Raw genomic sequence first — 23,989 nt, forward strand, 5'->3', positions numbered from 1 at the left:
ACAGTCAGGCACAAAGCCGTGCTCCCCACCCCCCAGAGCTGGCGCTGGGGCGCCCGGCTGTGTGTGAGGCACCCAGAGCGTCTGACGGGAGGGGAGCGGCACGCCCCAGCTGGACGAGAGTCCAGTTCAGAGCAGCCGGGGGCCCTGGGAAGCCAGTCCACATGCCAGGCCTCGGCCTTCTCATCTGAGAAGAGGGAATGGCAACCCCCAGGCTGCAGTGTGGCTGGACCAGCTGGGGGCTCCGGATTCCAGCAGGAGGGCCTGGGCCGACCTCACGGTGACCCTGGGCAGGGCTGTCCGAGGCACACAGTCAAGGTCTGAGCTCCAGAGCTGACAGTGATGGGCTGGAGCGCAGAGCAGGGTCGGGGGCGGCCCCGCCCGCCTCCCCAGAGGTAACCTGGGAACCCGCCGTGGGCTGTGCCCGAGGTGAGTCTGTGGTCACGGGCTGGCCCATAGGGCAGAGGGCCCCAGCCCTGGGGTTCAGATGCACACACAGCTGGGGTGCTGAGGGAACCTTTATTTCAAGAGAGCTGGGACTTCGCAGGCACCCAGGCTCACCAGCCAGGCCGGGCTGGAGCAGGCTGCGGTGAGAGGGCACCGTGGGGAGGGGTGGGGAGCTGGCCACGGAACGGCCCCCCCCGCCATCTGCACTGCAGGACAGGGGGCGAGGAGGTGGGCGAGGAGGTAGGCCTGGCCTGCAGAGCGGGCGTGGGCTCAGGGCTCGGGGAGGGGGCCACCCCGAGCGGCTTAACCACCCCTAACCCGGCCAGAGGTGCGCCCCTGGGCCCTGAGCTCGGGCGGGGCGCCCGGCGGGGTGCAGGGTGATGCTCAGGAGTCCCCACCAGGCCGGGAGGCTCGAGGCCCCATCGGGGCAGAGGCTGGGCTAGGCCTGGGGGGCCGGGCAGCGGTGGGTGGGGCCTGCCGGCCGGCGGGGCCTGGGACCCCAAGGAACAGACAGCGGGGCTCCTGCCGGCTGCCCACTCCCCACTCCGAGGCGGGGGCGCCGGGGGCTAGGCCAGCGTCTGGCGGCTGAAGAGGTCGAGGGTCAGGGCACTGAGGAAGGCAGGGATGCTGTCCTGCTGTAGCAGATGCAGCTCGATGAGCCCTGGCACCGTCCGCGAGAACGCCGTCTCCAGCAGCTGCATCCTGGTGCCGGAGGGGCCCGTGGCCTGCGGGGGGCACGGAGACGCGTCAGGAGGTGCGGGCCCGGGCAGATCCCCCCCCACCCCCCCGCCCCGGCAAGGCCCCAGGCCCAGACGCGGACAGGCAGCCTGGCCATTGCCCACGTCCAGGCGCGTCCCCACCGGCGAGGCTGAGCCTCAGGCCTCACAGGCAGGGTCTCACCCCTTCTCTAGCGTCCAGAAGCAGACGGGCGTGTGGATTCCAGCTTGCCAGCTCCCCGAGATCAGCCCACCTGGCACCCCCACTCTCAGCCCCCGCCCTCGTGAGAACACTCGGAGCCGGGCGTGAGGGCTCCGTGCTGGCCACACACAGTCTGAGGCAGGTCTCACTCACGGGCTGTGCCCGGTGAGGAGGGGGCAGCCGAGGGGCCTTGGAGCAAGGGCCTCCCTCACCCACCGCCCTCGGGCCGGCCGCACAGCAAGGGCGGGGTCTCTGCAGGGCCGCCTCTGGTGCCCACCCGCCCAACCGTCCAGGCTCAGATCCTGTCCTTTCTGGCTGTGAGGCTTCAGGCAGGAGTAGAGGGGCCCCCAGCTGAGGGTATGCTGGGGGCCACCCCCTCCTGGAGGGCTTCCTGCAGGCGGCAGGTGGGGGCCAGGCGTCCTGGAGAACCCAAGGTTGATTCCTTCCACGCTTCTTTATATTAACGTCAGCTGAAGTTCCGGAAGTGCCAGGAAGGAAGACGGGCCCCCTCTAAACACTGGGTGCCACAGGGCAGGGCCCCCCAGACTAGCCGGTCAGCCCCTCACATGTGAGCTCGGAGACGTCTCGGGGCTAGCTGGGGTCACCAGGCAGGTCTGAGCAGAGCCAAGCCCGGGTGCTCGGCTACTGGGGGTGGATGGAGGCCCAAAGGTGCCTGAACACTCGGGCAGGGCTCATGTGACCACGCCTTCCTGTGGGCAGCACCCAGGGGCAGGCGGAGGCTGCCTGCTGGAGACTGGGAGAGCTGGGAGCGCAGGCCTGGGCAGAAGCCATCAAGGATCAGACAGGATCCTGTGGCCTGAAGCCCTGTTCCTCCCGCCAGCGGAGCGGCCACCTGCCCAGCCAGCCCACCTGACCCAGTCAGCTCCACCCCTGCCCAGAGGCTGCCGGACGCCACTCCATCTGGAGAATCCTGGGCTGGGATACCCTGGTGACATGTACCCCTCTAGAGACCCCTCCTTCCAAGGCAGCTCCTTCTGACCCCAAACCCGCCTGCCAGCCGAACCCCAGCTCTGCCTCGGTCTGTGGGCGCCCACCCCACCAGTCCTGTGACGGCCACTAGGAAGCTGCCTGGGGCCCACGTGCACTCCTCCTAGCCGCGGAGACCCTGCAACACGCCCCTGCCCAGGCCAGGCGTCTGTTACAGGACCACGTGCAGCACACACCTGCGACTCTTCCAACCAACGAGAAAAAGACAAGTGACCCAACGGGAAAGCAGCGGAAAGTAGCGGAACGGTCTGAACCGACGCTCCCTCAGAACACAGACCAACGGCCACAGCGCCGTCTGTCTTCAGGGAAATGCAAGTGAAGCCCTTGTGAGACCTGCCCCAGGCCTGCGAGGACCGTCTAACCCAGGCCGCAAAGAGGGCGGCCTCGGTGCGGCCGGCCCGAGGGCGGTGGGTGAGGGAGGCCCTGCTCCGCGGCCCCTCGGCCACCCCCTCCTCACCGGACGCTGTGCTGACCGCCCAGCGGTTCCTCAGGAGAGAACCCTGCGACCCACGACGCCACTCCTGGGCACGTGCCCGAGAGAAGTGAGAGCACGTCCACATGGGAGCGGGCTTGGAAGGGTCCACGGCAGCAGCGTTCAGCACGACAGCAAGACACGGACGGCCACCGACAAGCGAACAGGCCCACGCTGCGGCCACGGACGGACCCGATCCAGACGCGGGAGGAGCGAGAGGCGCTCTGTGCACAGCGACACGGGCGGCTCGCGGGGAGCGCTCCGCGGGAGCCGCCACGGCGAGGCGTGCGGAGCAGGAGAATGGCCTGGGCAGCGCCAGCTCCTCCCGAGACGCGCCCCCCTCCCTGGGGCCCCAGGGTCCCCGACGGCCCACGTGGGCCTGCGCCGCCTTGGCCTCCGCTGTGCAGGCCCCGCCCGCGCCCCCTCGAGCGCCTGGTTGCCCGTGCAGCTCAGGTCCTCTCGGAGCGTCCGTCGCCGACGCGGACAGGCTTCCCTCTAAACACTGGGCGCCACAGGGCAGGGGCCCCCAAAACTAGCTCTCGTCCCCCGCAGAGGCCGTGCCCCCTGCCCTCGCTGCCCGTGGACGCCCCCCCCAGTCCCCTGAGTGCCGACTCGGCCGCGGGCACCTCCTCCCGCCACGCGGCCCCGCCGGGCGGCCGGCCCTGTTCTGCTGGTCACTTAGCCCTGTCAGAGCTCACACAGACTGTTTTTACACAAAAATACGGGAAACCACTCTGACCTTTACCGAGAAAATCCTTTCATTTCTGCCTTCTGCTCTCGACTCCGAGTCTCCCCTAAATGTCGGAGGGTGGTTCTCCTGTGGCTGGGGGCCCAGCGCAGGCTGGGGGTGGGTGGAGGGCGGAAGGGCAGCTGCGTCTGCCTGGCCAGGGGCAGGGGCAGACCCCGCCGTCCCTCCTCCCAGCCTGGCCCCCCCCGTCTCCCCGCCCCCGGGGCAGCCCTTGCGCTCTGACTGAACTGGGGCTCCTCCAGGTGCCTCCCCAGGCCCCGGTGGGCTGTGGGCTCCTGACTGCCCTTCACGTGCAGACGTGTCTCGCGGCGTCCACAGTGGGGCCATGTGGGGCTGCTCGCCCAGCCACCAGGCGCTCCCTCTGTGCCTGGGGACATCGCGATATCGATGTGCCCTCTGTGCTCGGGGATGTCGGGACTCCCATGTGCCCTCGGGGCCCAGGGACCTTGGGACAGGTCAGTCGGTCCGGGGGTGGCCCGCCCCAGGCCCAGCCCGCCGCCCGTCCTCCGAGGTGACGGCCGCCGCGGACACGGTTCTCTGCTGGGGTCAGGCTTTCAGACGCTCCTGTCTGCAGAACAGAGCCAGGGCTCCAGCCAGGATCTCACACGCTCCAGGTGCTTTCACGTGCTCCCAGGCTGATCTGGGGCGGCTGCACCGCCAGGGCCCTGCCCCAGGATCCCCCCGCTTCCACGCCCGCGCGGCACTCCCACCGACAGCGAGGAAGAGGCTGTTAGAAGGGGCGGCGGAGCAGGGATGCCGGCCGGCCGCTCATGGGGCCAGGGTGAAAGGTGGTTCACCACGGTTTCCTGCATTCTCCAAGGTTTTTTACTGTGACTACACATTATATTTGTGATCAGAAAAAACAATACGTAAATTATATCCACGAGAGCCGACAGCTCAGAGAACAGGCAAACACAGACACACACACACACACCATCCCTAATGCAGACACGTGCTGATGTCTGTGTCACCAGCCCCCAGGCCCGGGCCAGGTAGGGCCTGCGGTGGGGACAGGGCATCCGGGGCCAGGCCTCGCCGGACAGCCTGCCCTGGGGCCCTGTGACCACCGTCAGCCTCCGGGGCTGCTGTGAGCGCAGCTGGGGACCGGGGGGGCGGGGAGGGGGTGGGGACCAGGCTGGCGACACCTGGCTGCTTCCCCCAGATCTGAGCCGCCCTCCACCGTGGCGGGGGGCGCCTCCCGGGATGAACCCCTGCCCAGGAGCGCTCCGTGGGAAGAGACGCGCACACAGCCCCTGGGCTCCCCAAGAACCTGGGTGTGTGGAGCGCCCCCACCCCCGTCCACGCCCACTGCTCTCCCCTTGCCTTGGAGCAAAGGCCTGAGGCCCACACAGACTCCCCAGCCCTCCGAGGGCCTGCGCCCTCCCTTGTCAGCAGGAAATGCTGTCAACCCCGCGAGGCTGCCGGGTGTGGCTGCCTGGACCAGGGCACCTGGGGGCTGGCCGCATGTCTGGGCCCCGAAGGCCCCTGGGAGCCCAGGCAGATGCTGCTGTGCATGAACAGAGAGGCCGCGGAGGCAAGTGGGTCAGGACAGCTTGGCCAGGAGCTGAGCGCACTGTCCCGGCACCAAGTTCCAGGGAACGAACGGAAGCTGGCGAGGAGCATGTCCAGCGCGCGGAAAATAGCTCACCCAATTATCCCCACTTAATTGTGCTGAAAAGCATCTGAATACCGCATGTGCTGACTATGCCAGCGTCCCCGGCGAGGGGTGACCTTTCCCAAGAGCGATTGTTGGGGGGGCAAGGCCAGGCACCCCAACAGTTGCAGACCGATCTCAAACCCACAATTACTATTATTATTCTATTTATACAGCCCTCCATCTCTCCCATGCTCCGTTTTAGATCCACACGCAGCTGTTCCTGAAGCCTCACGAGGAGGAGGGTGCACACGGGGCGGCAAGGCCCTGGGAGGTCACATCCAGGGGCCCTGCCCGGCACAGGCGGGCGCCCAGGCCGCCTCCTGGTCCCAGCGGCAGAGGCCCGTGGTCGGGGGCAGAGGCGGGTAACGGGGGCAGGCGGGCAGAGGCGAGTAGGGCAGGCACCGCAGGGCTGACCGCGTCCTTCCCCTGCTCTCAACGGGCGAGAGGACTCTGGAGGCCCGGCCCCCAGGCTCCGGGAGAGCCTGGGTCCCTCCGTCTCTGCCATCAAGTGGGCTGGACCGCCTGCCCCCGCAGCCCTCATCCGGGAGGCCTGCCCCTCCTCGCCTCCCCGTTCAGACAGCCTGAGAGTGGCTGAGGAGCCTGCGGGGCCGTCTGAGGGGCAGGGTGCTTGGGGGACGGCCCCGACGGAGAGGCGGGGGCTGGGGTCCATGCGGGCCGCTCTGCTAGGCGCTGCGTGATGGCGGGCTCCACGCTTCACTGCTCTGAGCTGGACTTCCCTGTTTTAGGGGAGGGTTGCGGGTGGGCTCAGATGCTAACACCTGTCCAAACACTCAGCTCTGGGAGAAAGAGGGAGACTGCTTGCCAGCCTGAAACAACCGGAAAAATGGGACACAGAAAAGCAACGACGCTTGTAGGTCCTGGGAGGTGAGGGGGCGAGGGGGCGGCCCCAGGAGACGGGAGGGGAGCCCGGGACAGCCCCGTCCTCCCGAGACGCTTTCTGGGCACAGGGGGACACTCTGAGCGGAGGGTCAGCTGAGAGCCGGGGAGACCAGAGGGTGTAGGGCAGCGTGCCTGAGACGGGAGCCACGGCTGGAAGCAGGACCGAGCAGACCGTCCCTGAGCACCTCGCAGAGAGCCGATCAGCACACAAGCAGGAAAGTGCCCGAGAGCGGGAAAAGTCCCCACAGTGGTTCAGAGCAGACATCGCCACCACAGCAGCTCACACCGCCGGGTCCCGCCCGCCCCCCGGCCATGCCAGGAAAGTGCCACCGGGCACAGGGCGGGCTCCCCTCAGGGCCAGCAGTCACCCTTGACCACCCGCTGCTCTGGTCCCGCTCAGAGGCTTTTTCTGCTGCGGCACTTGGCATGCAGGGTCTTAATTCCCCTGACTGAACCCGCATGCCCAGCGGTGGAAGCACAGAGCCTCAACCACTGGTTCACCAGGGCCAAGACCTGAAAGACTGTTTCCAAGGAAGCTTATGACCAACCTAGACAGCATATTGAAAAGCAGAGACTTGACTTTGCCAACAAAGGTCCGGCTAGTCAAGGCTATGGTTTTTCCTGTGGTCATGTATGGATGTGAGAGTTGGACTGTGAAGAAGGCTGAGCACCGAAGAATTGATGCTTTTGAACTGTGGTGTTGGAGAAGACTCTTGAGAGTCCCTTGGACTGAAAGGAGATCCAACCAGTCCATTCTGAAGGAGATCAGCCCTGGGATTTCTTTGGAAGGAATGATGCTGAAGCTGAAACTCCAGTACTTTGGCCACCTCATGCGAAGAGTTGACTCACTGGAAAAGAGTCTGATGCTGGGAGGGATTGGGGGCAGGAGGAGAAGGGGGCGACAGAGGATGAGATGGCTGGATGGCCTCACTGACTCAATGGACGCGAGTCTGAGTGAACTCTGGGAGTTGGTGATGGACAGGGAGGCCTGGCGTGCTGCGATTCATGGGGTCGCAAAGAGTCGGACACGACTGAGCGACTGAACTGAACTGAACAGCGCTTCTGAGCAAAGCCTGGGTGGGAGCAGTTTCAGGAAGACAAAAACACCCAGCCCCCACCAGGGGGAAATTCACCACCCATCCAAGATGACAAGCTGTGCAAAACCCAGAAGAATGTGATTCACAGTGAAGAGGAAAAGCAGTCGATGGAAACTCATCCGGAACCGACACTGACGCTAGGGTTAGCAGGTGGTGCAGAAGCAGCTGTCGCAACGTATTCCACGTGTTCAGAAAGCTGACGACACAGAAGGTGCGCACTGGGCTTCTGCAGGTGAATCTGCAGCGCTTGGGACGACTGTCCCGGGGGGGTTAACGGCAGACTGGACGTTGTGGAAAAAAGTCCAGTGAACCTGCAAATGTAGCAACAGAGACCGATCAGAATGGAAAGAAAAGTACATGCGTGAGCGGGCCGCGGTGCCCTTGAGGGACGCACCACACGACCGCGCCGCTGGAGAGGCCCACACGAGCGCAGCGTGGCTTCTGAAAGGCTCCCAGTGACCCCGCCTCCAGGCATTTGCATCCGATGCAACCCACAGAAGAATGAGGAAAAAGATACTCCACCCTAGCAGAAGCTGAAAGCTGGAGTGACCGCGTTAATACCAAACAGAGCAGATTTCAGAGCAAAGAGTATTACCGAGGAAAATGGCCATTTGAAAACAATAAAGGGATTCATTTACACGTGAAATAAAAGCCACCAGAAACGCAAGGAGGGACAGACAAATCTAACACCTCTATCCACTGACAGGAGAGGAAGGCAGGAAACGAGCACAGGTTCCGAGGCTCTGGCGAGCCTAAACCGCCTCACATACTTACAGCATCCCTGCAGAATGCAAATTATCTTAAGTATTACGCACTGAGACAACATTCTGGACCCTAACACAGATTTAAACAAATTTAAAAATGAGGGATCAGAATTTGTAGAGTGCTGGTAAAGCGAGCCTTAGGGGAAGATGTGTAGCACCAAGCGTCTACAGGAGAAAAGAGCACGGAGTCAAACAGAGGCTTTAGCTTCACAGGGAGTTCAGTGGACAAGACTCCACACTTCCACTGCAGGGGGCAAGCGTTTGATTCCTGGTTGGGGAACTAAGATCCTGCAAGTCGTGGGGCACAGCCAAGAAAACATTTTTTTAAAAAATAATTAAAATAAAAAGGGCAAAGTCGACACAAAGTAAGCAGAAGAAAGGGAAAAAAGATCAAAGCAGAGATCAGCGAAGTAGAAAAAGCATTAGAAAAAAACGAAATCCAAAGTGACTTTTTCAGAACATTAATAAAATCGATAAACTGGTCAGACGAATCAGGAACAAAAGCAAACACAAACTGCTGTCAACAGCACCACGGACAGGCGAGATGACAGCACCGGGAACTCTGCAGGTTTTCAAAAGGAAAGAAGACATTGTGAACAACTTCTTGCCAATAAATACAACTGACATCAGATGGACAGAGTTTTCTGAAAGACGCCAAACGACCAAAGCTCACCACAAAGGAAGGCGATAACCCGAGCAGTCCTGCCTCTTCTCAAGGAAATGAGATCGCAGTGAAAGCCTTCTCACATAGAAGTCTCCAAGGCGGGATGGCTCTGCTGCTGCTGCTAAGTCGCTTCAGTCGTGTCCGACTCTGTGCGACCCCATAGACGGCAGCCCACCAGGCTCCCCCGTCCCTGGGGTTCTCCAGGCGAGAGTACTGGAGTGGGTTGCCATTTCCTTCTCCAATGCACAAAAGTGAAAGGTGAAAGTGAAGTCGCTCAGTCGTGTCCGACTCCTAGCGACCCCATGGACTGCAGCCCACCAGGCTCCTCCATCCAGGGGATTTTCCAGGCAAGAGGACTAGAGTGGGGTGCCATTGCCTTCTCCGGGCTCTCCTGCTAAATTCTATCAAATATTTAAGGAACAAACTATACCAGCTCTACATAAGGTGTTTACAGAAATGGAAGAGGAATGCTCTCCAGCTCACCCTCTGAGTCAGCTGTCACCAGAACACCATGGTCGGATGACGGCATCGCGAAGGAGAAAGCATAGTCCGATAACCCTCCGGAGCACAGACGCAGCAATCCTGAGCGAAGCAGGAAGCAATGCACGTCCGCTAACGCAGGCACTAGGGTGGCACGAGCCTACCTCAGGAGGCCTTCCCAGGGGGCTCAGACGACGAAGAATCCACCTCCCAAGCAGGAGATGCAGGAGACCCGGGTTCGATCCCGGGGTCGCGAAGATCCCCTGGAGAAGGAAATCCCACAGACAGAGGAGCCTGGGGGCTGCAGTCCGTGGGGTCGGACAGGGCTGAGTTCACGCACCACACCGCTCTGCCGGGAATGCAAGGCTGGTTTAATGCTATAAAGAGCAACTCAATGTATTAACAAAGTAAAGAAAGAAAACCACGATATCTCAATAGATGCAGAGGAAGCATCTGACCACACCCAACACGGGTTCCTCAAAAACATTCCTCTGTGGACGAGACCAGGCCGGCACGTCCTCAGCCTGATAACAGGCATCTCCAACTGCCCCACAGCTGACGCTACACTCAGTGGCTCCAGCTGAATGCGTCCCTTCAGGGTGACTGTGGGACAGGAAAGCTCCCGCTCCCGCTCCTACTCAACGATGCTGTGGGGGGGCCTGGCCAGGGACACAAGGCGGGAAAAAGAGACGAGCCCCTCCAGCCTGGAGGCAGAAGCAGCCGTCACTGCTCACAGACCCCACCACCGTCTCTGCAGGATATACCACACAACAGGGTAAAAGGCTACTAGAGCTCATACGTGAGTTCAGCAAGGCTGCAAAATAAAAGGTCCCTTTTATAAAAACGAACTATTTGTACATACTAGCAACAAAGTGAAGTGAAGGGAAGTCGCTCAGTCGTGTCCGACTCTTTGCGACCCCGTGGGTGGTAGCCCATCAGGCTCCTCCTCCATGGGATTCTCCAGGCAAGAATACTGGAGTGGGTTGCTACAAAGCGAAATTAAAAGTAAAACCCAGTTTATAACAGCATCAGAACACGAAACACTTAGAGATAAGCCCGACAGAAAGACAGGAGGCTGTGCCCTGGACACGGGAAGACAGAGCAGAGAGGCCGCTCTCGGGCTGAAGGCGTGAGCGACATGGCTGTGGGGCAGTTCTCCCCCGGGGACCCCAGCTGCAGTGCGGTCCTAACTGCACCTCAGCAGGCTTCCCCTAGAGAGGTCCACGAGCTGGGTCTAAAACGAATATGGAAATGCCGAGAACCAGAACCCCCCAAACTCTGCAGAAGAACAAAACTGAGGCCAAGACGGAGCCTTGAAGATGGCAGAGCAAAGAGGGGCTGGCTCACCACCACGGCCCCTCGGCCTCTCCTGACCCCACTCCTCCCAGCCGCCTGCCCATCCCACACACACACAGATGCTCACTCTCTTGTACGTACACACACATACACACACACTTTTGCACTCTTGTATACACACACTCTCCCGCACTCTCACTCGCACACTTGCACACACACAATACTTATACATACAATCTCTTGTATACAAACATACATGCTCTCTCTCACACACACATACACACCCTGCAGTCCTGATGCAGACACGCCAGGAGCCTCCTTGCCGCCCCTACGTGGACCCTGACACTTGTGCGATGCACTCCTGTTTTCACGCCGGGCTGTACAAGCGTGTCCGGCACAAACATCCGACACGATGACCCAGCAGCCACAGTCTCCCTCCACCAACAGAGCATTGTGGACGGGAGGAGAGGGCTCTCTCCTCTCACCCGAGCTGCCTCCTCCGCCGCTACCGCTGGACGCGGGCACGCGGACGGTGGGACCGGGCCTGACTGCGAGGGCACGCCCACTGCAGGACGAGGCCTCCATGTTTGGAACAGGTGACCAGCCTAGGAAGCCTGCTCGGCCGGCGCTGGGAGAACCACAGGTACACGGGTGACGTCCGGAGGCCCCGCCGAGCCCATGTGCGCAGGCCAGAGCCGACCACCCTTCACCCCGCACCAGACCGGCTGCACCGGCCTTGTTTTCCTTCTCTGGCAGGGATGAGGATCTGATCTCCAGACAGAATTTTCTCTCTTCCTTTTTAATTAGTACTTGGTAACATCACCAAGCTGTGAGTTTATGGCTTTGTAGATCTTGTGTTTTTGACACTAATTACTCACAAAGGCTTTTTAAGCTCCATTTCAACTCTGCAACTGACATGCTGGTAATTAAACGAGGGAGGAAGTGGCAACAGACTTTACCCCCGCCCTTCCCACCTGAGCGCTGGGCTTCCACGTGGCTGCGGGCCCCACGGCCCCGAGGCTTCAGCCCAGAGGCCGGAGGTGGTCCGTCCAGGGTGCCGCTGCAGACTTCCCTGCTCAGGGTCTGGCCCTGCTGTCCACTCTGGAGCTAGACCGCATGTCCTTGAAGTGGGAAAGGAGCCGGAAGTGGATGCTTCCCCAAGGATCCCAAGGGTCCAAACCCGTGGGGCGCCCGGTGCCCCCAGGACAGGCTGGCCCCCTCCTCGGGGCTCCCATGCCACACGGCCCCTCGGCCAGTCCTCAGTCGGACACGTGCCGGGCACTGGTGCGTGCAGCTGCAGAGCTGACCCTTCCTCCCTGGGTCCCCCTGCAGAGCAGCAGAGTCAGGGGCCGGGAGGGCAGGGCAGGGGGTGTGAGGGTTATGAGGAGTGGCCAGTGCTGTCCTCCTCTCAGGATGGAAGCAGACTGGGGGGCCGGGACCAGTGTGTCTGAGCCCCAGGCTGGAAGATGGGCTGCAGAGGGGGGCTGGAGTAAGATGTCACCGGCTGGCCAATCTCGGGGCTTCTGGAGTCAACGGGGCCCCCTGGAACCCCCAGGGGGCAGGGTGGCTGCAAGGGGGACCTGCTCACTCCTCAGGAGCACGCAGGAGCTCCAGTGACCGCCTAGACCCACTGCAGCCAGGGCTGGCTCCCCACACCCCTGTACAGCCGGTCCTCTCCCCGTGTCCTGACGGGGAGGTGGCCTCCTCTCTTCCTGGTAGAACCCAGAGGCTCTCTGACAGACGATAAATCAACCCAACAGGGTCCAGCCCTCCCCTCTTGTTTCCAAGAGTGCCCACCCGGCGTGACGGAGCTGGACCCAGGGAGTGGGCCGGCTTCATTAGTCTGCCCGCCTCTGACTGTGCTGGGACTCCCTTAAATACAATTGGTTAGTCACAGTTTAAGGTTCTTTATTGCAATTCTATTTTAAGATGCAATTAAAACATCTCATTGTTGAAGTGCACGGTTCCTACTGGGCTTTTCTTCTACAGAGTCAAAGCCAAAGGTGGGGGTGGAGACCAGGCCGAGACTCGTTTCCAAGGCCGTGGGTTTGGTCAGGATTCATCTCCCGTGGAGAAGCCCCCACCCTGTAAGCCGCCTTCCCCGGCACAAGTCAGGGCCCGGGGCCCCCCGAGCTCCGCACCACGCCCTGTCCAGGCACTGCCGCCCCGCTGGCCCGAGCACAGGTGGGGTGGGGCCGTCCTTTGCTCTGGCTGGACGGCGCCTCGCTGCCAGGATGGATGATGCAGACATCACCAAGGGAAGCCCACCCCGAGGGCGCCCGTCTGATGAGTCACCCGGGGCATCTGCCCAGTGCTAGGACCCACGGGGCATTGGGCGTAGGATGAGTGCCAGCCAGTGACGACCCGGATCAGCGGGGTGGAAGCAAAGGGTCCCGGCCCCCCAGCCCCTGGCCGGCCCGGTGGGAGACGCTGCCTGTGCTCCGGCGTTCGCCCTCGGGCGCCCCCCGCCCACTGCCAACAGTGGGAGCAAAAGGGAGGAAGGACTTCTCTCTCCGCACCGACGCCTGGGGATGCAGTCTGCGTGTGCACAACGTGTGTGTGCATTTTCTGTTCCATCAGCACCTCAGCCTGCGCACGCGGCTACGCTCGGCTTCCAGGCGCGCTTCGGGGCTTTCCTCATCCTGCTGACAGCGCTGTGTTGGCATTGACCATGTTCATTTAAAAAAGAAATTTCCAAACACATCCTGCAGCTGAATTTGCTCTTTGGCCCCAAGAATGGAATACAGATAATCTCCTCACTTCTTGCACGTATCTTCCTGTGATTTAATTTCAGAAATGGTTTTTGCAAAGGCTCCTCACGTTCGCATCTGTCCGGGGAGAGGAAATTACTCTCTTTGGGGAGTTGGAAGACCACAGCTTGTTCCCAACTTCGCCGGCCTTTTCTGCCGAGTAAGCACCAGCTTTGTGTCAGGACACGGGACCCAGGACTCCATGCGCTGCAGCCTAGGGACAGAGAGCCGGGCACGGGCGGCGGGCAGAGGCCAAGCTCGGTGAGCCCGGAGGGTGCACAGCGGTTCAGTGCGACCCTGCAGAGCCGGTCCGGCAGGAAGGCTTGAGGGCCCCCGCTTAGGCCTCCCTGAGCCGACGTGACTCCGGGGAATCAGTCAGCGCTCTGACGCCCACCGCTCCCGCGAGGCAGAGTGTTCCCGTCCACACTGCCTTCCCCGCAGCCTACGCACGGCTGAAAGGGCTCCTGGGGCTCGGGACCACCAGGGCTGGGAGGGCGCACGAGGGGAGGCCGGGGAGGGGTGGCCGGCCCTTCTGCACTCTGGTAGCAGGAGAGTGTGCAGGCCGGCTCCGCGCGGGGAGACGGGGTCCCACACACTGCTGCCCTTCCCTCCAGGAAGGACGGCCACCGGCTTAGGAAAACACTGCTCAGTCTCCCGGCAGGGCACGACCGTGAGGGGGAGCCTCCTCTCCCGAGTAGCCTGGCTGGGCCTCTGTCTGAACACGGCTCGGGTTCGGCAGTCTGAGCGGCTTCCCTGGGCCTCGCTCCCGGGCCAAAGCTCCTGGGGCTGCGACGCCGCCTCGGGTTTCCAGGGTGCCGGGCAGGGGCGAGGGGCACGTGGCCACCACAGCAGAGCCGGGGCCTCAGGCCACAGCGAGGAGCCCAAATCCCACCTGAGAGGGGCAGGGGCCTCGCCAGGGCGGGCATGTCGGGCGGCTCACAGTCCCCAAGCCCGGCCGAGAGCCAGCACCTGAGGGCAGTCCAGTGACATCATGTGATTTAAAAGTTAATTAAACGGAGGGGGACGAAGTATAACAGCCCCAGGTGTTTATTTCCAAGCAGCGTTTGGAAGGAAAGGGGGAAATCTAATAAGCAGCTCTGTGAGGTGCTGCGTTAGGAGTAATCATGTCACTGAATCACCCGGTGTCCATGGTGGGGCTCCCCGCTGCTCAGGCGCCCCTCCTGGCCTGGCATCCGCAGGTGGGAACCAGGGTGGGGGCTCCAAGCCCAGGGGCCCCAGCCGCCCAGAAGGAGCACCCCCAGGTGCAGGCGGGCCTCTCGGTCCAGGCGTGGGCGCCCCTGCGGATAGAGGGAGAGGAGGCCTGGGGGCCAGGGCCTTACCGCGGCCAGGACCCACTGGATGGACACTCACTGGAGTCAGCCCCTCTGGGGGGCTCCCCCACCATCTGGTAGGGGGAGCGCGGCAGGAGCTCAGCAGGGCTGGGGGCCTCAGTGCTTCCCGTCCCCTGCAACCTCCTTCAGGCTGAACCAAGCAAGCCCCCTTCATCCTCTGCAATCCCCGGGCACCCTACCATCCAGGAACCTCTGTACAGCCCTCCTGCTGGCCTCCCAGGCACCATGTGGCCGGGCAGGTTGGGGGGCTGGGCAGGTGGCAGGGGAAGGCAGGTGGGGGGCTGCCCTGGAGCCTGCGTCCAGCCCCGGGAAAGGTCTGCTTGGAGCTGGCTGAGCCGCTCCTGTGAGTCACCAGGTAACAAATGGCCTCCCCACCTCCCGCGGGGGCGCTCTGGCGAGGGCCACGATTGATGGCCCTCACGGTGAAGTGTAATTACCAGCTCACTCCCCAAGCACCAAGCACATCCATCCACGTGCCCACTGAGGCCCTCATCACTGAGCGGGCGGCTCTGCGCCGCCTCTGCTCCTGCACGGCCTCTGCGTCTCCCGGTCCTGACGCCCGAGCTCCTCTGTGGCCTTGGGCCCCACGAGCCGGCTCTCAACCTTCGGGGCACACCTTGTGCCCCGCCCACAGCTGCCCACAGGCCCTCCTGCTCACAGGGCAGACCAGGGGCAACCCTAGTCCCTCAGCAGACATGGAGGGGCGGAGACACAGAGGAACCCCCACCTGACGACAGCCCACAGGACCCTGGAGGGACCCGGGCCCTGGCCCCCGCCCGTCCCGGAGGGCCTGGCGTCCTCCTGGGAGACGGCTGGCACTGCTGGGGGGGGGAGCTCACCCGAGGGAAGCCCCATCAGCAATGTCACCAGCCCCCGTCCCCCGAGAGGCCAGGGCAGCTGCCCCGCCTGGGCAGGTAGGGTAGGGGCGAGGGGAGACCCACCCCTGGCACTAGCGGGACCCCGTCAGGGCCGGGCTGCTGGGCTGGCCACCGCTCTTCTCTCCCGGATCAGGGGTCGAGCCTGCGTCTCCCGCGCTGGCAGGCAGGTTCCTCACCACTTAGCCACCAGGGAAGCCTTGTGACTTATAGCTCTGTCTGGATACAGGCCCTGCTGGGCGGCTGGAGGGTCACAGCGTGGCTCCATCTTCGGTTTTCTGAGGAATCTCCAGAGTGCTGGCCGCAGCGGCTGCACCAGCTCACGCTCCCGCCGACAGGGCAGGAGGGCCCCCTTGTCCCCACACCCTCCCCGCTGCGTGTTACCTGTGGGCTTTCTGATGGGAGGATTCTGGCCCGCGTGAGGCGACGCCTCCTTGCAGCCCTGATCTGCGTTTCTCTAAGACACTGATCGTCTCTCCCGTGCCTGTGGGCCATCCGAGCGTCTTCCCTGGAGAAAGTCTCCTCAGGCCTTCTGTCCGGTTTTGATGAGGTTGCTTGCTTTCTTGTTACTGTGTCGTGTGAGCTGTTTGCATGCTTTGGAAAGGAAGCCCTTGTCGATGACGTTGTTCGCAAATGCTTTCTCCCAGTGTGTAGGCTGTTTCACTGTTCATGGCTTCCATTACTGTGAGGAAGCTTTTAAGTTTGATTAGGCCCCACTTATTTATTTTTGTTTTTACTTCTATTACCTTCGGAGGCTGAGGTAAGAACATACCGCTGTCAGTTATGCCAGAGAACGCCTTGCCTGTCCTCTCTCCCAGGAGGTCCGCGTTTGATGGTGTCCTGTTCTATATTTAGGTCTTGAAGCCGTTTTGCGTTTATTTTCGTGTATGGCGAGAAGGTATGTTGTGACTTCACTGGTTTCCATGCGGCTGTTCGACTTTCCCAGCACCACTTGCTGAAGGAATGATCTTTTCTCCACTGCGCGTTCTCGCCTTTCTGCTCGTGGCTTAACCGGCTGTGGATGTGAGGGTCTGCTGCTGGGCTCTCTGGCCTGCCTCACTGACCCACGCGCCTGTTTTTGTGCCCGTACCATGCTGTTTTGATGACTGCAGCTTGGCAGCACTGTCTGAAGTCTGGGAGGGTCATGCCTCCAGCTTCGTTCTTTTTGCTCAGGATTGCTTTGGCAATTCTGGGTCTTCTGTGGTTCCATGTAAGTTTTAGAGTTACCTGTTCCAGCTCTGTGAGAAATATCAGGGGTGATGGACGGCACTGAGTCAGACAGTGTTGGGCAGCACTGGCTGCAGCGTCTCACTCCTTACCAGCCCCGGACCCGTGGACACAGCCTGTGCTACGTGAACATGGGCTCTGGTGCTGACGCCAAGTGCAGGATGGGCCAGGCCCCCCGGGCGAGGAGAGGAGGGGGGAGGCCGAGCAGGAGGCGTGCCGGAGGGGAGCACGGCAGCAGACGACGCCCCCAGGGCGACAGCCAGGCTGGGCCTCGCTGGGGGGCTGGGCCCGGGGACATCTCGCCCCAGGACACTGGTGCCCAGCCAGAGGGGCGCTCGGCACAGAGGCACAGGTGGGGGCCGGGACCCGCGGGTCTGGGCTCCGTCCTTGCCCTGCACCCGCCAGGGACAGGTCACAGGGATGGTGGCAGCGCTGGGCTCGCTGCCCCGCAGCCCAGACCTCCTTCTTGCACAGATTAATCAGGGCAGAGTAAACAACGGTGTTCTGAAAAACGCGTGTTTCTATGTGATTACTTTTTTAATTGGTTAGCTTAACATTTGAAATTTGATTTAATTTCAGCTTGATTTTCCTCACCACAGGGTCAGGCTGAGAGCCGGGTAAACCGCTGCGGGAGCTCCGCCGTTAACGGCGGGGGCCAGGGCCCATGCATGCCAGACCCTGCAGGCTGGCATCAGGGCCTCGTCTCAGCTGAGGCAGGGGAGGGAGGTGGGGAGCCTGCGGCCCCGGGTCAGAAGCTGCCTGTGTTGGGCCCCGTGAGCTGGGAGCTCCCTGGGAACCCTCCGTGTGGTGAGGAGTCGGGGCTGCTGCGGGCCGGGCGAGCGGCCAGTGAGCAGGCGCTCAGTGGGTCTCTGAGCGGCAGCTGTCCACGCATGCCGCCGGCCAGGTCCGTCATTTACTTAATGTTTTTCTTTAAATCAACTATCGTCATCAACTTAAGTAGGCTCAGCTTGGAAGAAACTTTGCATCCCCAGTGCAACGTGAGAGCAAACGCTGCCTGCCATAGCGGAACCACAAAGACGAGCTCAGCTCTCACAGGACAGCAGCGCCGCGCCTGCACCTGGCGGGGGGGGGGGGGGGGTGGGGGTGGGTGTGAGCCCGAGGCTGATGGGGGGCGGGGGCGGCGAGCCTGCGGCTGGTTGGGGGCCGAGCCCACCGCTGGTGGCGGGGCGCGAACCCACAGCTGGTGGGAGGGTGCTGGGGGAGTCAGACAGCACGGCCAGGCCAGCCCCAAAGAAGCACCCCCCACCCCACCATGGGAAGAAGGCAGCGGGGCAGGAGCTGCCCCTGGCAACGCCTGAGAGAACCCAGCACCGTCACCGCTGGGAGTCGGCAGCGGAGCACTGCCAGGGAGCACTGTCCTGGGAGCACCCCGCTCCCTACAGCTCCCTCCTCAGCTCCAAGCCTGCCCCAGACACGCGCTGACCCTGCGACTCTGAACGTCTGTCCTGACCTGAGGATTTCTGACCCGAAAGCAAGCCGCCTCCCCCATGTAAGGGGAAAACCCAGGCTGGCTGTGGGAAGCCGGGCGCATGCCGGGCCCCTGCCCGTGAGACCAGCAACCCCCAGGCTCCTGACTCCCCAGACCCGGGGGTTCTGGTTCCCAGATGAGTTAAAGCTACAAGACTGCGTGCAGGTGGGACGGGCTTCAACGGGCCCTGCACCCTGGCCCAGTCACCTCGCTCGTCCAGCCCTGGGGCCCGCTGGGCCCTGAGGATGGAGGGTGAGCTGGGGCCCTGCCCTGAGGCCCTGCCGGGGGTCTCCACCCGTCTCCAGGGGCTCAGGGGCGCTTGGGCACTGCACTCACAGGCCCCTTCCTGAAGGGGTGCAGCTGTGAGCCACACAGGGGCCATGTGGAGGAGGGCAGCCCCCAGGACCCAGGCCAGGGGCCCCGGCGGGTGATGGCAGGGCCCCTCTCTGCCTTGAGGCTGGAGGGATGGGCGGTCAGTGGGTCTCAGGGAAGCCGGAGAGCAGGGCTGCGACAGGCGGGGCTGAGGGGCAGGACGGGGGGCAGCTCCTCTCAGCCCTCACCCTGGGCCCGGCACGCGTGGGGCAGGGAACTGACAGCGAGGGTGCCCCGCCGCAGGGTCACCGTCAGAGCACCCAGCTTGCCCAGCGGCCCCCAAGACTCCAGCTCCCCGAGGGGCTCTGCCAGGCCTGTGCCACGGCCGTGCCCCCATGACAGACACCAGAGCCCAGCCCAGCCCCAGCTCCGAGGGAACCATGCTGGACGCCAGGCCATGCAGGGACCCCCGTGCTCCCTTCCGTCTCCTGGAGAAGCTGCCTTAATACTCTTCACAGCAGCAGCGCCTTGGAGGAGGGGCAGACAGACCGCGGCGCCCAGGCGGGTGGGGCTGGGAGCCGAGGGGGGCTGCTCCTGGGAGAGCAGAGGCTGCTCACGCGGCCCCCGGAGGAGCACCTTCCACAAAATTTGATGTGAACTAATGAGGTTTGCACAGCTAATCAGGACTGGTGGCGCAGGGGACTCGGCATCCGCCCAGGACGGCGCCCAGACGAGCGCTCCCGCTCAGTCCTGCGGCATCGGCTCGGGGGGAGGCCCGGGTCCCCGGGGAGAGCAGGCGGTCCTGCGGCCTGGGGGACTCGGCATCCGCCCAGGACGGCCCCCAGACGAGCGCTCCCGCTCAGTCCTGCGGCATCGGCTCGGGGGGAGGCCTGGGTCCCTGGGGAGAGCAGGCGGTCCTGCACCGGGAGTGTTGGCTACATGAGCTGGATGAGGGCACTGGGTGACCCGCTAGGCCTTGGGACCACATCCAGCCCAGCGGTGGACGGCACCAGCCCCTGGGGTCCTCTGGTGGGCCCTTCCCAGGCCGATGGCACCTGAACCGATGCCCTGTGACCAGGCTAGGATGCCTGTGCCGGGCCGGGAGGAGGGTATGAGGGCCCTGAGCCAAGCGCTGGGTGAGGCTGCGGGGCAGCGAGGGCTTGGGCCTGCAGGGAAGGGTAGGCGGGGCGGGGGTCAGCACACGAGCTCAGGGCAAAGCCCCCTGGGGATGGCCTTCAAGGACAAGGGCCTGCTGGCTCTGTGGGGTGGGGTTGGGGGCGTTCTTGGGTGGGCCCCCAAAGCTGCCGAGGGGCTCTTGTTTGCGGCAGTCACTAGCTGTCCACTGGCCTCGGGGTGCCCAGAGTCACCCCCACCTGCACCTCACATGCCTGCTCCTTGGCCCCATCGCGGACGAGCTGTGTTCAACTGTCGCCAGGTCCAAAAATCTAGGGGACAGAGTGGCCAGGGCCGGGCCTCCCGCGGCTCCGAGTCCTCACTGCCTCAGGCCTCTGCTCTTGCTGACCCCAGGCTGTACCCCAGCACCCTGCCGTGCAGAGAGAGGTGTGGGGAACGCCTCCGCGTCCCAGCTTGACCCCGAGGCCCGGCGCAGGCAGGCATGCTTGGGTGAGGAGCCCCAGATCACGGCCTGGCCCAGATCAGCATGTGCCGAGGGGGCCCCTCTGAGCCCTGCCCCCGCCCCCAGCCAAATGCTGTCACTGGCAACCCCGACTGCCTTCCCAGCAGAGCCTGCTGGCTCCATCTCGGAGCCGCCCACGGCCTGGCTGCAGCGTGGTCCATGCTTCCCTAGCCCCAACCCTGGCTCGGGAGGCTCTCTCCAGGGAGGCAGAGGCGGTGGGCAGAGGACTCCCGCGGTTGGGGGCGCTTCCTGGCCCTCCTGCCTCCACGGAGGCTGCCCTCTCCACGCTCCCACCCCCACGAATGCAGCAGGCTGCTGGCCTGTGTCCAGCGGACGGAACGCCTGCGCCAGGGCACAGTGGGCCTGGGAGCCAGGGTGGTGAGGGGCCTGCTGCCCGCACGAGGTTGGGGTAGGGTGGGGGGGCCGCAAATGCACTCTGCTCATCCCAGCCGCTTTCCCAGGACGCAGCGGGCAGCTGGGGTCACATGCCCACCCCCGGAGGCACCTGCACACCAGCCCCTCTGGGATGCGCACGGGGCCACGGGGGCCTCAGCCTGAGTCTCTGACCCCTGACAACGAGCGCCCTGGGGTGGACCCTGCTGGACAGGCCGTGAGTGGGCAGGGCGTCCGGTCGGTGGGGACCAGGCCCCTCCACCTGTAGGCAAGCACCCGGGGCCCCGTGGGGCAGCTGAGAGCCTGGCAGGGGACAGGAGTGGCCACCCTCTGGCTGCCCTGCTGGTCTCTGTCGGGAAAGCTCTGGACGCCAGAGGACCAGCTGACACTTGGCCAGGGGCTGGCGGCTCGGGACCCCCAACGCTGGCACCGCACAGCCTGGGGACTTCAGGGACCCGCCCCACTGCACTGCCCTCCGTGGATTTCTCAGGGGCAGGGCTGTGGGCCCCCGGGAGGCGCGCTGACTGGGCACGAGGGGACAAAGGCGGGTGGGGCCCCCCACACGTGCACGTGCCCAGCCAGCGCACGCCCGGAGCCACGAGACGGTGCCCCGCCCACGGGCGCCGGGGACAGTTACACCTCCGAGGCTCTGGCCCGCGGTCCAGCACCGTCCCCGCCCCCCTCCCCGAGGGGCCGTGGGGCTATGGGGAGGAGCAGATGCCCCAGGATGACACCCAGGATGATCCCCACGGCGCCAGTGAGTGGGCCCCACGCACAGGCTCTGCCGCCCGACTCCGCTCCCTGCTTCCGACCCTCGGGGACCTACTGCCCACTCTGGGCCCGAGGCCAGGCTGAGAACGAGACCAGCTCCCTGGGTGGACTCGCCTCAGGGCCGGGCTGGGAGGGCAGGGGGTGAGGGCGGCCCCAGCTTTCTGCAGAGGCCGCGCCTGAGCTGGGCGCACCGAGCAGGGGCAAGGCACAGCAGGTGCAGAGCAGGGGAACAGGCCGGCAGACCGCAGCCCCCGGGCCACCCTGCTGCACGCCGGCCCACGCCGCCCGCAGGCTAAGGCTGCGTGTACATGCTCACGCGGCCAGACAAGTTTAAGCCTGTTTACAGCAGCTTTATCAGTAATTGCTAAAGCCTGGGAACAACCACGTCCTTCAGTAAGTGATGAACAAACCAACTGTGGGTTGTCCAGGTGGGGAAGATGGCTCAGAGCGAAGAGGAGCCAGCCGTCGAGTCAGGGGAAGAGCTGGGGCTCGGCCGGGTCACTAACTGAGGGAGCCGGCCTGTGAGTCCACTGCCTCCGGGAAAGGCAGAGCCACAGAGCCGGCGATGACCCGGGCGCCGGGCAGGGGTGAGCTCGCATCTGTCGAAACCCACAGAGCCCGACGACACACGGGTGAACTACGGACTCCACGGTTACAACAGGCGAGTCCTGCCTCATTACTCCTGACAGAGCCACCCCTTGTGCAGGGCCCAGGGGCCCAGCTCCGCCCCCCACGGCCCCTCCACACGGCGGGTGCACACGCACACATGGCGCGGGTGAGCGAGAAGCAGCCACCTCCCCCCCCGCCCCCGATCGCTGGGCCCCCGTCCCCTGGGGTCTCAGACAGCAGGGCGCTGTGACCCTGGGTGACGCGGGGCGTCCGGAACTCCCACCCTCCTCACAGCTCAACAGGGACCCTGGCTGCCAGCTCCCGGGACAGACCTTCCAGACACGCCTGGGGCTCCGGGCCCACTCCTGGGTGCGGGCCGGGGCCAGGCCCTGCGAGGAGAAGGCGGGGAAGAGCTCTGGCAGGCGGCTCCCCCTCCTCCGGGGCTGCCCAGGACCGCCCTCCCCTGTGCACACCTGCGCCCCCACACGCGACAGCGCGGCTGTTTCTAACTCTGCCTCCAGTACCCCTGCTGCCTGAGAAACCGCCTCTGGGAAAACAAAGTCAACCGCGGAGGCTGCCGTCACCTGTGGTCATTCCTCAGCTGGACCCGCGGCCCCGGGAGCCTGTGTCTGTCCCAGGTGGCAGGGCCAGCCTCCGCTCCTGCCATCTCCCCCAAGACCCTTCTGTGGAGCTCGGCTGGCCGGGAATCCTTCTGACCCCTGGGGCCAGGCAAGACGGGCCCTGAGTCCCAGCCCAGTGAGACGGGCGCTCCAGCTGGAGAGCAGGGCCCCGCCAGCCAACTGCTCTCTGGGCCCCTCCCTCGGCCCACACTCTGCACGTGCTCTGAGCCGGCGGGCGGGGGCTGTGCCGGACACAGGACTCCCGCCCGACTCAGCGCCCTGGGGTCCAGCAAGTGGGCAGAGGTGCGCTGAGCTGCTTAGACTTCCCACCGTTGGGTGAGGCGGAGCCAAAGCCACCTGTCAGGCCCTGAAAGCCCTCCCGGGGCCCCGGCTGCGGAAGCAGCTCGGGTTCGGGGCTTTCTCCCTGGTCCCGCCCACTGCCGTCCAGCTGCACCTGCGGTGAAGGCCCCTCCCTGACTTTCACCCTGTTCCTCAGTCCCCAGAGGGCACTGTAACGCGGAGCCCTGCACCCCTGCCCCCCAGGGGGGTGGACGCCGAGGGAGAGGGCAGAGAGGGGCCCGGGACTCGGGGGGTGCTGCGTCCCACCTTGAAGATGAGGCAGTCGGCCTTCTGCTCGGCATACATGGACGTCAGCCGGTACTGATTCTCCGTGGTGATGTCCACCTGGTAGCCCGTCAGCGTGTAGCACGCTTTCCGGAACTCCTGGATCTTGGTCTGGAAGACCTCCTTCAGCCGCTGGTTCTTCAGCTCTGCACTCTCCACCTGCTTCTTCAGCTCTGCGGGGAGGGAGAAGCAGTCAGCTCCCCGGGGTCTCAGGAGGACACTCAGGGGCAGCAAGGCATCGACTGAGGGGTGAGCGGGGCGCACACCACGCCCGGGGCCAAGCGGCCACATGCTGCTCCCAACGAGGACGACAAGCCGGGCAGTAGGCGGGCTCAGCCCTCCTCTGGGCCCAGACGAGGATGCCCATCCCACACTCCGGCCCCGGGTCTGTCCCGTCAGCCCAGGGAGTGGCAAACACTTCCCAGGCCACCGCTGAGAAGCACGGGGGTGGGGGCTGCAGGAGTGGAGGTCATCCAGAGATTTGGGATCACGCTGCCCGTGGTTCCCCGGCTGGCCTCCCGGAGACCAGACGTTGGGGGAAGGCAGGCTCCCTGGGTGTGGGGTCGGGCAGGGCACCCCGGGCCCTGTCCTAACTGGACAGCTCAGGGCAGGGCCCTTGGGCCCACCTGCCGCCCCCACAGGTACAGGGCTGCATGGGGAGAAAGCAGCTGTGGGAAGCTGCCAGGAGCACGCACAGCGGTTACCCGAGTCCCCCCACTGAGGTGCCGTCCGGCGAGTTAAACCTTGGCTCAGCCCCATCATTAGTGAGCCGGCTAAACATGGGGCACGCGAGTCGCCCGTGAGGCCCGACGCTGCCAGGGGTGCGGGACCCCAGGCCTCCAGGCTCAGCCTAGTGTGCAGCCTGCCCTCCCTGAGGACTGCC

General features: G+C 64.2%; 1 protein-coding gene across 2 annotated transcripts in view; it reads right to left on the reverse strand.

The window, feature by feature from the left end:
* Positions 1-502: 502 nt before the first annotated feature.
* The window catches only part of MAD1L1 (mitotic arrest deficient 1 like 1), a 238,344-nt gene continuing 214,857 nt past the window's right edge, over positions 503-23,989 (reverse strand). For both annotated transcript variants that reach the window (XM_052656304.1, XM_052656297.1), the window contains exons 17-18: positions 23,089-23,279; positions 503-1,169 (exon numbers count right to left, since the gene is read on the reverse strand). In XM_052656304.1, the coding sequence (XP_052512264.1) occupies positions 1,011-1,169; positions 23,089-23,279 (350 nt within the window). In that variant the 3' untranslated portion in view covers positions 503-1,010. The remainder of the gene's footprint in view (positions 1,170-23,088; positions 23,280-23,989) is intronic.

Source organism: Budorcas taxicolor, chromosome 2 (assembly GCF_023091745.1).
Source record: "Budorcas taxicolor isolate Tak-1 chromosome 2, Takin1.1, whole genome shotgun sequence".
NCBI classification, from domain to species: Eukaryota; Metazoa; Chordata; class Mammalia; order Artiodactyla; family Bovidae; genus Budorcas; species Budorcas taxicolor.